At 44.9% G+C, this 14492-nt stretch overlaps 1 protein-coding gene across 3 annotated transcripts in view; it reads left to right on the top strand.

The window, feature by feature from the left end:
* The window catches only part of MED4 (mediator complex subunit 4), a 119553-nt gene that overhangs the window by 56216 nt on the left and 48845 nt on the right, over positions 1 to 14492 (top strand). For all 3 annotated transcript variants that reach the window (XM_085621854.1, XM_085621856.1, XM_085621855.1), the window contains 2 exons: positions 6527 to 6584; positions 8615 to 8701. In XM_085621854.1, coding sequence (XP_085477980.1) covers positions 6527 to 6584; positions 8615 to 8701 — 145 coding nt within the window. The remainder of the gene's footprint in view (positions 1 to 6526; positions 6585 to 8614; positions 8702 to 14492) is intronic.

The following is a 14492-nucleotide window of genomic DNA, read 5'->3' as shown; positions in this document are numbered from 1 at the left end:
ACAGCTGGTAAAAGAAAATCTTGAGTTTACCGTCCTACCCAATTCTAAACAATTTTTGCATACCATGTTATTGTTTGCTTAGCCGTCAGTCTTTTGTCTTAACACTGTCATCAAATCTTGTAGCATATAGGGATAATGGATGAATGGGAGCGGGGCCCACGGGGCATCAGAACCCTGGTGGTACTCGAACTCTCCCTGGCCCAATGTGACATAGCAGGACACTGGTGCTCCACCAGGGAGTCACCTTTACTGGAATGCATCCACGGGATGAACTGGTGAGCCAGAGCAGAAGAATGTATGTAAATCCAATGGCTTTCCGCAAAGGCACACGAAAATATGGGGCTTGTGCTCAAAACTATTCCTCTGAGGCAGAACTCTAGGCACTGGCCATTTTGTTTTTTTTAGGTCTGGGCAAAAGACAGCATTAGATGTTTTGCTAGCCTATCGTTTTCGCCAAAAAACATGCATATAAAGGGGCTCCCAATCAACAGTCTTAAACGATTGGTCTGTTGACATGTCACTTGATTTATACTCCCTCCCACCCAAGAAGAAGGTAAAGATCAACAGACCAGCCCACTCCAACCAATGGATGTCTTCACTTTGTGGGATGCATTTTGATCTTGCACATGTATACATACAACTAAAGAAAGTTCCTCAAAAACAAAAATTGTTAGGCACTTCCACTTCCCAATCGCTGATTAACCCCTGTATAGTAGCATTGCATCAACTATTTACAGAACTCTCAAGACGTTTATTGTGAATTGCAATATTCATACCTCCCAATCAACCAGATTTGGTATATTTATTTATCCTACTGAAAATGAGCACAAGTTATTAAAGTAGCTAAAGTGTATATGCTGATCATTAGGTTGAAACCACACCCCAGCAGGTGTGTGATTTACATTTCAACTACTGGAGAGAGAGCTCTTGTTAGACCAGGCATCTTTTGGGGTGTGTCCCCTGTCTTTTTGCCTTCTGACCTCCTGGTTTTGACTCGGTTTTTGCTGGTTTAGTGTCTCTGCGTACTGCCTCACTGCTGATCAGTGTTAAAGTGAATGCGCTCCAATGGTAAATTATGGTTATCGATTGGTGTTTCCATGTTTGGCTTATTTGATTTACCTTTAAGTCCCTGGTACAGTAAACTGTGCGCGCGCAGGCCTGTAAATCAAATGCTGCTAGTTGGCCTGTGGCACTGGATGTGCCACCCACACAAGCAGCCCTTCAAAGGGTTCTCAGATTTTCCACTGCTGTGTCTGCGTGCAGTTATGATTGCCATGTCGACCTGAATAGTACATCCACTTGCCATTCCCCAAACCTTCCCTTTACTTACATGTAAGGCACCCCTCAGGTAGACCCAAGGTACCTCTCTGGGCAGGGTGCAGTGTATGTAAAAGGTAGTACATGTACTGGTGTGAGTGACATGTCCTGATTGTGAAATACAGTGTATTTCTTAGTTCACTATTGCAAGGCCATCTGTCCCATAGGCTAGTATGGGAGATACTTTGTAACATCTTAGAAGTATAACTTTCCATTGGGACAAGATGGGAGAATCTGGTTTAGTATGCCTGAACTCAACATTGAAAAATACATCTTTTAGTAAAGAGGGTGTTAGCCGCATATGAGCTGTAGATCACATACTATGCATACTCCTACCATCTAGTGTTGGGTCTGGATGTTTCCAAGTTGTTTTTCTACGAATAAGTCTTTCAAGTCCCGAGGTAAGGTGACTCCTGCTTTCGGTGATAGTGCGCATGTGCATCGACTCCATTGTTAGATTTTTTTTTTCCACCATCGGGTTCACACGTTAATTGCTGCGCTCCGGTTCAAAGCCGTTCTTCAGGTTCCCCTCAGTGCGCAATCCACTCTATCCACGTCAGTATTGTTTTGTACGCTTATCTCATTTCTCCACGTATCTTATCGGTCGAAGAAAATTTCTATTTTGATTAGAAAACTCGTGGAAGGCCGTTGGTCCTAACCATGTCAGTCCACCTCGTAGGCGATGGAACGGACTCCATTCAAATTCTGTCCTCTGTGCCACGCAAAGTATCCGCACACCAATTCACACAAGGGAGTATTGGAAACCCATGTCTTGCATTCTTGGACGGAGAGCTAGGAAACTTTTCCTCGTATCAACTGTGGCCTTAGAGTAGTCTTGTGAAATAAAAATTTTGTTTTTATTCCAAAGTAGGTGATTTTGTTTCCTCATGAATGCCAGGATGAGATCTGTGTGTTGGTATCGTTGTGGGTTACAGACAATGGGTCTGGGCTGAGATTGCTTTGGCTTCTTCTTGGTTGGGACTCTGTGAGCCCTGTCAAACTCAAGCGGTTTGTCGAATGTGATCTTCGTCATTAAAGGCAGCCATTTTTCTAAGAATATGATGCAAGAGCCTGCATCCTCCTCGCTTCCCTCAGGGATTCCAAAAATACGGAGATTTCCCCTTCCATTTCTGTCTTCCAATTCTGCAATTTGTCTGCCAAAGGATATCAATTTTATGTCTATGCTTGTGACTACTTTCTTTCTTGTGACCATTGCATCTTTCAATTGGCTGATTCTGTTTTCGGCTTCCGGAATCCTACTATTGGCATCCGTTATGTCTTTGCGGATTGTGGAGGTTTCAATCTGCATGGTGTCCGTGTTTTCTTTGGTGGACTTAGCTAACTCATGCACCTCAGCTAGTTTCGCTAAAATGATCTCGATAGTCTCTTTTATAACCTGCTTAGGTTTGATTGGTGAGTCCGGAGCTTGGGGATCTGCTTTGACTCTCTTCAGGTTTGTTTTGGTTTCTTTTTCCGCCATTTTAGGATGGGTTCCCTTCTTTGTATTGAGGTTTTTCGTGCACCGAAGTCAGCTTACTTCCCTTTGTATTCCCTTGGTATTTATTGGTATATTCTTGGTATTGGTGCAGAGGTTTCTCAAGCGCTATGGAGCTCGGATTTGCCTGTCTCAATGTTGTTTCAATGCTGGGAAGAGAATCTCTGAGCTCCTTCGGTCTTACCGGTGTGGCGACAAGACTTCTTTGTCAGTCTGACTGGTGGTGCGATTCCTTATGATTCCTTATGTGGCATAAGATCATTTAGTCTCCATCTGTGAAAATGTCCCTTATTTGGCTCCATGTGGGTCGCGCTGCTGCCACTGAAAATCCTCATCTGATGGGCACAAAGATCCTGATATGGCTACTTATTTGCTCCTATGGTAGAATGTTGCTGTCGAGTTCACCATGTTCATCGAGCTTGTCGGTGCAGTGGTCGTGGCACAGACCACCCAGGTGTCACGATGTTGGTGAGTCTGGAGCGTCGCGTGGTGCCCAGACTGCCGGATACAGACTGCCTGATACAGATTACTGCTGTGGTATGGTTGGATGATTCGAGCTGGTGAGCACCAGGTCCGGTAGCTGCGCTCATTCAATCGCAACGGTCATTTTAGGATGTATCAGTGAAGTGACTTGTGAATGTGCTGCCGAGTTTGGATTTCACAGATTAGCATATCAGCAGACTGGCGCTTATGGAGCTCAGCAGCTGTGGCACAATGCTCAACCTCAGTGGCCATTTGGTATTATTCAGTGATGTAGCGATCAGTAGTCGGACGATCGCTTATGGAGCTCAGCATTTCCATTCATTAGCACAGCACTCATTAGCACAGCGTTGGCATAGCAGTCGGAAATGTACTCGGTAATGTAGCGCTGGGAGTCACAGCAGTCGTCACTTGCGTAGTTATGCAGGTGCACAGGTTGGGTCTAAGTGCTCACAGGGCTCCCGAGCTCCTGGGCTCCAAAGATGGCACAGAGTAGAAAGGCTGCCAGGTCTGGAGATCAGCAGATCACAGCTCAGCAGTCGGACGCATTCGGTAATGTAGCGCTGAGAATCATGGAAACTTATTTGGGACCACCCAGTAGTACAGCAGTCAGTCGATCGCTTAGTTATGCAGGCTGCATTGGTTGGGTCTGCGCGCCTACAGGGCTCCTAAGATGGCGCCGCGGAGACAGGTTCCGAGGAGACAGCATAGCACTAGCCCTCACACTTGTTGGTTGCCTTGAACGACCTCTGAATTCTAATGGGTATAGTGCTATCTAGACAGGCTGCACCGGCACAGGCTGCACACGCTTACTTGCAGGCTTATTTGCTGGCTCATAAAATGGCGCGCCGAGGGACAGCACAGCGCTTGCAGAATGGAATATCGGGCTGGCCAATGTCACGGTAGCAGTACCGTTACATTCCCTCCGTTCATTGTAGAAAAGCGCCTGCCGTTTTGTTAGGTATGTTGGAGCCGGTGTTCAAGTTATCCACGGCGCTGATATTCCCGTATTAGTCAGTTTCTGTTCTCGGGTCTTTCTTACTGCCATGTGGGCTGGGGTTTCCCATTCATGTAGGTTTGGAACGTAGTCTTAGTCGTAGGGAACATTCAACCTTCCTTGCAGACCGTTAATATGTTAATCTTCCTGACCCCACTTAGCTAGTGTGTTGAGGTCAGTTTTTAATGGGTATTTTGATCTTGTTTCTGTTCCGCAAGGACGGAGCTGAAAGCTTGTGCCATTTCCTCATGCCAGGTTGCTGTTATGCGCCGGGTATGCCTAGACGTAGGTCCCAGGCTCACTGTGCCACTGGAATCCTGCTATCCTGGCTGAAGAGGGGTGAAACCCCGAAACCGGTCCTACTAGGATGCTTCATTCTGGTCCAGGGAGGACCTGGCTTGGCAGTTGGGCTGGACTGTTCCCATGAGGCACAGGATCAAGACTGATTTGCATATGGCCAGGTCTAAACTGGGGTGGCATGGTGAGCAAAAGAATGATGGATTTAACCCAGATCTCTTTACTGGGGGAGAATGTTTTGATTTGTTCTGCATTCCGTCCATCAATTGTGTGTATTTTGTTATGGTAACACAACTGCCTCTTGTGATGGCCCTGAGGACACAACTTTGAAGATGTTTAATTTTCAGCTACTGGGCCCAACTACGGCCCTAATTGGAATCTTTGTTGCCGGAATCCGTCTGTTTGGTTTTAAGCTCGGGCTTCGGGGGGGCCCAGGCAATTTTTTTTTATTTGGATTTGTTGCCTGCCGCAAGTTTTGAGAGCTGTGGCAGGGCAGCGAGTGCCTGTCTGATTAAGTGTGTGAATTTCGCCACTATCGCGAGAATGCAGGTTTTTGTTTCAAAGAAGCACCAGTCCGAGGCCTAGACCCTAAAAATGGGGCGAAGCAACCGATGGCGTTCACTGGTCAGTTTGGGGCAGCAGCATAATATTTTCGCAAATAGAGCTATGGTGAGCTATCTCACAGAACTTCTGAAGAGAAAAATAATCTTTTATTCATCAGTTTACTTAAATCAGTATTTCAGGAAACCCAAAGCATCCGAAAATGAAGAAAAGTAAACTGGGGGTAATGATTTACCCTGCTGCCAGGCAAAACTTGCAGATGTACATTTATGGCAGCTCATAAGTGGCAAATCGTTTACTCTGGAGACAACACTCCCAGGCTATTGGAGGGTGAGGTATTTCCAAGTCCAGCCTAAGCTTCCTCCAGGCTTCAATTTGTGCCCGTTCTGTGGCTGGGCATGCCAGCATGCACCTCGTGCAGCAGGGTGTAGTTTGCCTTTTAAGCTGCCGTGCTGAAGATGTGCTGGGCAAACACAAATACTCTAATTTCTGTCTCTCCAGCTCATGTTCCTCCTGATTAGTTTATGAGAATGTTGTAGTATTCGTCTTTATTAATCTAACTAGGCAGAAATTGTTTAAAAATCAAGTTCTTCAATGGAAAACCTCATGACCCCAATTGATTTAAAGTTTACAGAACCTGAGTGTTGAGCAGGTTTTACCACTCTGTATTCAGAATTGTCAGATTTTTTTTTTTTTTTTAAGGTGGACTGTGACATGGAAACCATACAATAATTCTCTACAACAAGGGCACCAGAAGCCATCTCATTCACTATCAACCTGTATTTTAGAGATGGTGGGGAAATTATTATTTGGTGACTGCGATGTGTGAGAGCGAGTGGTTGTCAAAATACTTAAATTATTTAATCGTTCTGTGAAATCACATGGCAAACGAGGTAACACTAGCCAACAAGGAATTGCTCGACTATGCCTCTTCAGAGTCTGATTCTCGCATGGGTAACATGGAGAAAGTTCTGCTCCTTTCACAAGATTAATTCTCTGACCTCTTACATAGTCCATTGTCGATCCCTCTATATTGTTTTAATACTTGGTCACTTCTTTCCACTTTGTCCTATATTTAAATTGGGGACTTTTTGAGGTTCCTTAGAGGGAAGGTAATAGGGCTATTAATATGCAGCCAGAGTGTGAGTTGAGTGCTTGCTTTTCCTCGTAGATCATTTATCGCTGATGAGGACACAAATCATAACGAACAGTGTTAAATAATTTTACATTTTGAGAAGAAGGTATGAGCATTTTATTTTGGAGACAAACCGCATAATTGTTTTTGTATTGTTGGTACAATAGTTATTAGGTAGTAATTTGACAGTTTATATCATTAATTAAACACTCCTGTACTAATTACAATTTATTTTTATTCCTAGGCGACGGCTGTATATCAAGCAAAGGAGAAACTAAAATCAATAGAGAAGGCAAGGAAAGGTCAGTATCTACTGTTTGACTACCTAAAGAATTTTGCATCTTGTTCATTATCATTCTTTCATTGCGATTTTGGTATGGTTGGAAGGGAGGATACTAATATGGCTGAGATTGGCAAAGGAGTTAGTAAAGAAATTAAATGTCAAGTAAACTGCTCAATGGCCATTTAGTAATGATTTTTGATGTTTTGCCAAATGAATGATCGCACATGTTCGAAGGGGCTTGCATACTTTGGCGCAGTGAGCTGTAACAAAGGTTTCTGAAAATGTAGAGCATGGCTGATCTTCAAAGTGCATCACTTCTCATTTTGCTGTGGCTCAAGGCTTTACCCTGCTGGTATACTGCACTAATGGCAGCCGCTCATTTCTGAGCAAAATATTTAGCTACTTTACCTTGATTGCTTTACCACTGGGCCAATGAAATATGTTTTTCATGATTTTACATTCACTATTATTCTGATTCCTTCTTAGATGGTATTACATTTTTACTTTTTTTCTGAAAAGCTATATGTAATTGTTCAAAAGTTATGCAGCAATTGTATATTTTGATGCTAGGCCTTCATTTACAGATGTGGTATCAAGGTTGGGAACTCTGTGTTTGTATTTTATAGATCTCTCAGATATGGACTTGCTATTTTATTTTGTAATTCTAGCATTCTTGGGATGAGTACAGATGTTGACGTGCTTGCAATTTCCTGCTTCTCATTTTTTTTATGTTGACTGCTACCTGCAATTACATTTCATATTTAGTTTCATATGAAATTGATTTTCTTTTTTCCTGCTTATTGGGTAAATGGGCTTTGTCTTTTTAGGCGCTGAGGTGGAAAGACAGTTGTTTACAAGAACATTGTTCAGGCTTTGTGAGCATGTTACTTATTGTTCGATATTAAGTGAGCTGCAAACATCATATAAAATAAGGTTTATGTTGAGGAGCAGGCGTGTCTAAATGCTATAATGCGTGTTATTTAGTTTACTTCATAGACAAACGCCTTGCAGAACAATGTAATCTCAAAGCTTGGGTCTTTATTATAATACCATACCTTGCACGCCAACCCTTCTGCCATGCCTTCCATGAATTCTGCTGAATTAAGCAGAGGAGCAGTGATTGGGCTTCTCCTCTTCTGACCGTCTACTCATTTGGCTTGCTTTATTTGCTACTAGCTCAGCTTCCAATTTACTAAACTAGCTCCTGTCCCAAAACTGCTAAACCTGTTACCAAGTCTTTTGGCTGGATCATAATTTTGCTACCCCACTAGTTTTAGTCTAGTTGGCCTGCCAGCCTTTTCTCTGGTTGTATTACTTTTTTGTAAGAATGAGACCCCATCTGTTCTTCTTGATTTGTTTGGGACTTGCTCCAGGTGGCATCTGAAAGTGGTTGTAAATGGTACTATCGCTACCTATAGGAAACCTTTTTCGTATCGTAGCACATCTCATTTGACAACATCAATCCAGCGACTGTGTATTTTGGATTAGACAAGCTGAAGTAGCAATGATATCAGGGCTTGAACAATCATAAAAATTGCTTTAGACCTGCAGTTCTAGTAACGTGAAACATCTACTCGACCTAACTGAAATGCACTTGACCTCTGAGCAACTGTGACAAGTTAACAAGATTTAAAAGCATTTTTATTGCTCATTCACTTTGTGAGCAATAAAGATGCCTTTAAATCTTGCTTTCGTTTCACATTTGCTCTGCTTTCAGAGTCAGAGGTCAAGTGTTTGTCTTCCTACTCGCCAGAAAGGGCGGCTCGGACCTAAAAAATAGCTCGTCTTTATTGAATCTACTCTCAAATGCGAGTGGATTTTTCGAGCCCTGTATAGTAAAGTTCTTGATTCATCCCATCTGCTGACGTCTGAAATGCATTCATGCTAAATGCTGTTTGCGATTGAACATGTCATGGTGTGAGTAACCATTCATGCCTTACGGCACAAGGAACTGGATTCAAATGTAATTTGTCTCAGAATAAAACACAGCCGTACGTACAGTAGATACCTGGCGCTTGTGTAAAAATGTTTAATCCTTTTGTTTTTCAGGGGCCATTTCTTCAGAGGAATTAATCAAATATGCTCACCGAATTAGTGCAAGCAACGCTGTGTGTGCTCCTCTGACTTGGGTACCAGGTAACATCCATACTCTTACTACAACAATCTATATAAAGTATTGAATGATTGCCTCGCAAACCTCCATGGACTGTGGTGGCACTACAAACCAGGAATGGTCCTTAAGCTGTGCACAAATACCTGCTTATTTCTTTCTTTGTAAGGCATTAAAAGGATTGTTTGAGGTTAGATACATGTTTTACCCTGCCTTTCACCTTGAGTAGGGACACTTGCATCACAGTGTCTGTAGTTCAGGTTGGATTTAAGGAGGAGGTAAGAGGCCCATGTTGACCTTTACAGTAACATGCTGTTTTGATGAACAGTAAATAAGTTGCTGTTCTTTATCCGTTGTGCTGCAAAAAAAGTTTGGCACTTAGTACCTGCTTTGCTTCTCTGAAGAGGTTATGAAGAGCAGAACTTGTGTCTGGGGCTAAGAAAATTTAATAAAGAAGAAATTAAAACTTATCAAGCTTTGTTTACTGGAAAAATTGTAACTTGGAAAGATAAACCACCTTCACCTGAGTGCACTGGAAGGCCTTTTGAGTTGTTTCATCGGAAAAACCACAGCTCCGTGCTAATGGTGAGTGGCAGTTTTGTTTTGAGTGACGCCATATGGAAGTTGTTTAGATTTTACTTCTGTAACACAAAATGCCTTTCTATCAGCACTGCATGTAAGTTGAGCATCACTGTGTTGGTGGCAGGACCACCATCTGTGCTTCACCTTAGAAAATAACACATGCACCATAATGTCAGCAGTTCAAGACACATTTAACAAGCATTTGCAATGCAATAGGTCTCGCATTTGCGAGAGTTTGATCTATTGCCATTGTAAATGACCATGCCTTTTATTTATGTTTTAAAAACCAACACATAAATAAAAGCCTTTGTCATTTACAAAGCCAATAGCTAAAACTTTTGCAAATGCAAGACCTATTGCATTGCAGATGCTTTTTTTTTAGATGCAGGCAGCTACAGAAGGGAGTGGGACTCAGAAAGTGCATGTACGCACAGCTTACCAAGCAAAAGTAAACAAGCAGGAGAGAGGCTGTGGTATAACCGCTACAGCTGCTGACTTCAGACCTGGGGAATCTGGTTCGATTTCCGGCTAGATAGTGCCTTTAACAATAAAATGTAAAATACATTACTACAGTTGCTAGAATGTCAATATACAAAAAAAATATATAGATATATATAGATATATAGATATATAGATAGATAGATATAGATGTATAGATATCACCTACTGGCAGTCGCCAGTAGGTAGTCCTAGTTAGGACCTAGTTTCCATCGGAAAATCGTAACCTTCTTTTCCCAATAACTTTGGCGCCAGTGGATGAATGTTCGCGAAATTTTCAAAACTGGTGGGGCGCTCTGGTCAGCTCCTATCCTGAACGTTTGGGGGGTGATTCATCAAGCGGGGCCGAGAATAAAGGGGGGGGGTCCCAAAACACGTTTTCCAAATGTTATTTCCCATAGGAAATTTTAGACACGGCTACAGCCCGAACTGCTGAACGGAATTACACCAAATTTGGCAAATAGGTAGCTCTTGGTTCAGAAAGCGGCCTTTTTTTTTAAATGGTGTAAATCCGTTCAGTAGTTCCTGAGAAATTAAAAAAATCAATTTCCCATGGGAAACTTTAGACACGGTTATAGCAAAAACTGCTTAACGGAATTACACCAAATTTGGCAAAAAGGTACTGTTTGGCTCAGAAAGCGACCTTTTTAAAAATGGTGTAAATGCTTTCAGTAGTGTTTGAGAAATTAAGAAATAAAGATAGTGATATCTAGAGGCACAGAGGATCCGCGCACCCTCCCGATCACTAGCTTAATGCGAATTGTTTGTCAACACTCCAAACCAGGAAGTGTTGGCAGCCATCTTGTGCCTCGGTAGAACCGAGGCACAAGGAAACAGTAAAACCAATGCGCAAAACAAGAAAAGGGGGAAGGGTAGAAACACCCTGGTCCTCTGGGCCTGCTCACAAGGACCCCCAGGGCCCAAAAAAGATATATATATTTTTTTTTTAAATCGCGGGATGCGCGGAGGACCCGCGGATCCGGTCGCGAAATTTAAAAACAACGAAGCGTGTGCTCCCTCGCGTTATTAATTAGCCCCCGGGTGGGCCAAGTCCCGGGGGCATGGGCAACCAGCATTGGCATAGCCAATAGGTCTCGCCTTTGGGACCTTATAAGTGTTTAGCCATGCAACAGCTGCATAACTAAATACTTACAAGGTTCCAAAAGCGAGACCTATTGGCTATGCAAAGCGGCCGCGAAAGTTAAAGTGATCGGGATCACGATCCAACATCAAAGTGGCCGTGCGGCCGCGAAAGTGAAAGTAATTGCGGTAAAGCGCGGAGTGCGCGCCCGCGCACATGCACTGTAGCTCTAGGCTGGCCTGGTAGCACTTTTTGGAGCCCTCTCAATAAGTCTCGCCAGACCAGCGCATGCGCTGGGTCAGACGAGACCTAAAAAATTATTGTGGGGGCCCAGAGGGAACCCTGGGGACCACCAGTCCCCGGGGCTTTCTATAAATATTTGCGGGGGCCACATAGCGCCCCCCCCCCCCCCGCAGCTCTGGGGACCGCCACCCCCGGGCCTTTTTTTTAATGTAGGGGGGGGCCTCAAAGGCCCCCCCCCCCCAAGCCCCGGGGACTGCCACCCCCAGGGCTTTGATTAATTATTTAGTGGGGGCACACGTCCCCGGGGCTTTTAAAAAAAAAATAGTATACCTGTGTGGGGGGCTTGAGTCCCCCCACGCCCCGGGGACCACCACCTCCCCGGGGCACTAGTATTTAAATTCGGGGGTCTGTTATGGGGCCCCGGAGATCACCACCTCCACGGGGCTGTGCAATTGTTGGGAGGGGTCCCCTCCTGGGGACCGCCACCCACCATGGCCGGCTCCTGCAGTGTCCCGGGGTGCCCATCCCCGGGACACTGCTGTTTGCAATGACAGGGCGGGAGCCTCGCGGCTCCCGCCCTGTCATTTCAAACTCTGCTTTGCTTCATTGAAGCGAGAGTAGGGAAACCTGCTCTCGCTTCAATGAAGCAAAGCCAAATTGCTTTTCCATAAGGGGAGCTGCATGTCAGCAGCTCCCCTTGTGGAAAAGCAATGCCGGCTCCCGCAGGACGCGGGGAGCCGGTGGGACCGTGGGGGGATTGGGGACCCCTCCACGGTCCCCAACAAGAGGCCAGGCCCCGGAGGATGGGGTCCCTGGGGCTATGAGTGGCCCGGGAGGGGGGGCCACGAGGCCCCCCTCCCCCATAAAAAAATATATACTACGCAAAGGCCAGCCCCGGGGGATGGGATCCCGGGGCCATAAATGGCTTGAGGAGGGGGGCCACGGGCCCCCCTTCTGTTTATTTTGTTTTGATTTAACAAAATAGGGTTCAGGCCCTGGGGGATGGGCTCCCCAGGGCCCAAAAATAGGAAAGGAAGGGGGGGCCACACAGCCCCCCTTCTAAAATAGTTTTTTTTTTTAAAGACCGGTATCGCGCCGGAGGCCCCGCCCCCTCCCTGCATCACTCTGCAAACACGCCCCCTGGCGTGTTGTAAGATGGGGAACTAATTCCCCTTGAATACTGGGGGTCTCTGGGGGCCAACTAAACCACCAGGAATCTCCAGTATGCGCCAGGGAGCTGCGTTGCAGAGAGGTGTTCCTAAGCCACTCCTCTTTACACCTCTCTGCAACGCAGCTCTGTGGCGCTTACTGGAGGAACCTGGTGGGCTAGTTGGACCCCAGGGCCCCTCAGGATTCGAGGGGACTTAATCCCCCAACTTAAAACGTGCCATGGGGCGTGTTAACACAGTGGTGAAGGGAGGAGGCGGTGCTTGAGGTGTTGTGTGCAAACACGCCTGTGGCGCGTTTTCAGTTGGGGAATTAATTCCCCTTCAATCCTGAGGGCCCTTGGGGGCCAACTAGCCCACCAGGTGCTTCCAATAAGTGCCACTGCGCTGCGTTGCAGAGAGGTGGTCCATGCCCCTTTTTACACCTCTGCAACGCAGCTCTGTGGCGCTTACTAGAGGAACCTGGTGGGCTAGTTGGCTCCCAGGGGCCCTCAGGATGGAAGGGGAATTAATTTCCCAACTGAAAACGCGCCCCGTGGCGGGTTTTAAGAGGTAGTTTTAATTCCCCACCCTATTGTACTAGAGTAGCAATAAACAGGAGTAGGGCCCGTTAACCCAGGTGAGACCGGGCGTAATATGCAACAAAAAACAACGTCTCAACTGGAGGGTATTTTTTTAAAAAAAGGAAGGAAACAATTTGCGAGGTGAGGTAAATCACAAGTGAGCGGGGAAAAGGAAGGGAGACCACAGCATGAGGTAAGGGTAGAAAAATTGAAGTGTTTATACAATTCTGTAAGTAGTTAAGAAGCACTACAGTACATATATTTGTACAATGACCATAACACACAAGCATCGGACGTTGGACCATCCGCCAACTGCCCAGAGGTTTCGTTCCTCACTTCAGGATTGATTTACTCTCCTTTACCCTTCTGGATTGTTTCACCCAGTTTCCACCTGGGACGCTACTTAAAACTCTTCCCGTGCGCCCAGTACCTGTTCCCCTTGGACCCACGCCTCCCCTCCAACTACACGCTCTGGCCGTCCTGCCAGCACGCGTCCTTCTCCCTTTGGATTTCATGTTGAAACCTTTTGAATCACACAGCGTCAACCAATATATCTACTAATTTACGCAATGCCTTTGGGTTCTACCAGAAGCACTACCCCCCTAATTAATGACCTATGTCCTGATGATGACCTGAAATTATCCAGGTTGAAACGCCGTCGACTACACAGCCTAGAACTCAGGCACTTCTGTGGTCAACTAAACCATCTAAATAGTTTTGTACATAATTGTATATATCTACATTGTTTGTTGACCACTGTATTTCTTTTCCATTGCGCCGTTCATGATGTTTCTTGCACCTTTGTGTCACTGCACCGTTCACAATTCACTAGCACGTTCAGTGCCCACCTTGTGTGTTATGGTCATTGTACAAAATATATGTACTGTAGTGCTTCTTAACTACTTACAGAATTGTATAAACACTTCAATTTTTCTACCCTTGCCTCATGCTGTGGTCTCCCTTCCTTTTCCCCGCTATTATGTACTAGGGCCTTACAAAGGAGGTCATGCTAATCACAGGGGTACCGCAACACATAGTGTTCACTATGGTATGTAGGTGTTTTCACTGTATTCTAAGTGTCTTTTTAGCATAGCACTGGCTCTAGGCCTGGTTAGTCGGAGTCAGTTACCACCAGTACCCGTCTGAAAAAGTTTTGGGCACAGGATGATTTTGCCTCTTTCTTTTCCTCTGTTGGTTCTTTCTGCACGTCTTGCTTCTTCCTGCAATTTTCTTCATCTTTGTGGACTTCTGTTGCCTCTTTATGCATTTCTTTTGCTTCTTTCTGTGCATTTTTTCTTCTTTCTTCACATGTCCTATCTCTGTAGGCATAGTTAGAAAATAGCATTTAAAAAAACCTTTGAAATTCACTGAAATAAACATAGGTTTTATGGAAAGTTATAGTTAGATGGACATTTCACTCGTACAAAACCATAGAAATTCCTCCGTCATAGTTCAGCTAACTATAACTCGCGCCCCCGCAATGCACTGCTGATGACGTCACATATTACATCACTCATGACCTGGTCATTGACATCACTCATGACATCACTCATGGCATCACTCATGACATCACTCATGACATCACTCATGACATCATCCATGTGATAATTTGATGCATCTTCTCACACCCTAATATAACTTTTGATACACCCACTCTAAATTACAGACTGCCATTCTCAAAACC

Source organism: Triturus cristatus, chromosome 8 (genome assembly GCF_964204655.1).
Source record: "Triturus cristatus chromosome 8, aTriCri1.1, whole genome shotgun sequence".
Lineage (NCBI taxonomy): Eukaryota > Metazoa > Chordata > Amphibia > Caudata > Salamandridae > Triturus > Triturus cristatus.
Note: the sequence above shows the minus strand (reverse complement) of the source record. Positions and strands in the feature narration are given on the sequence as shown.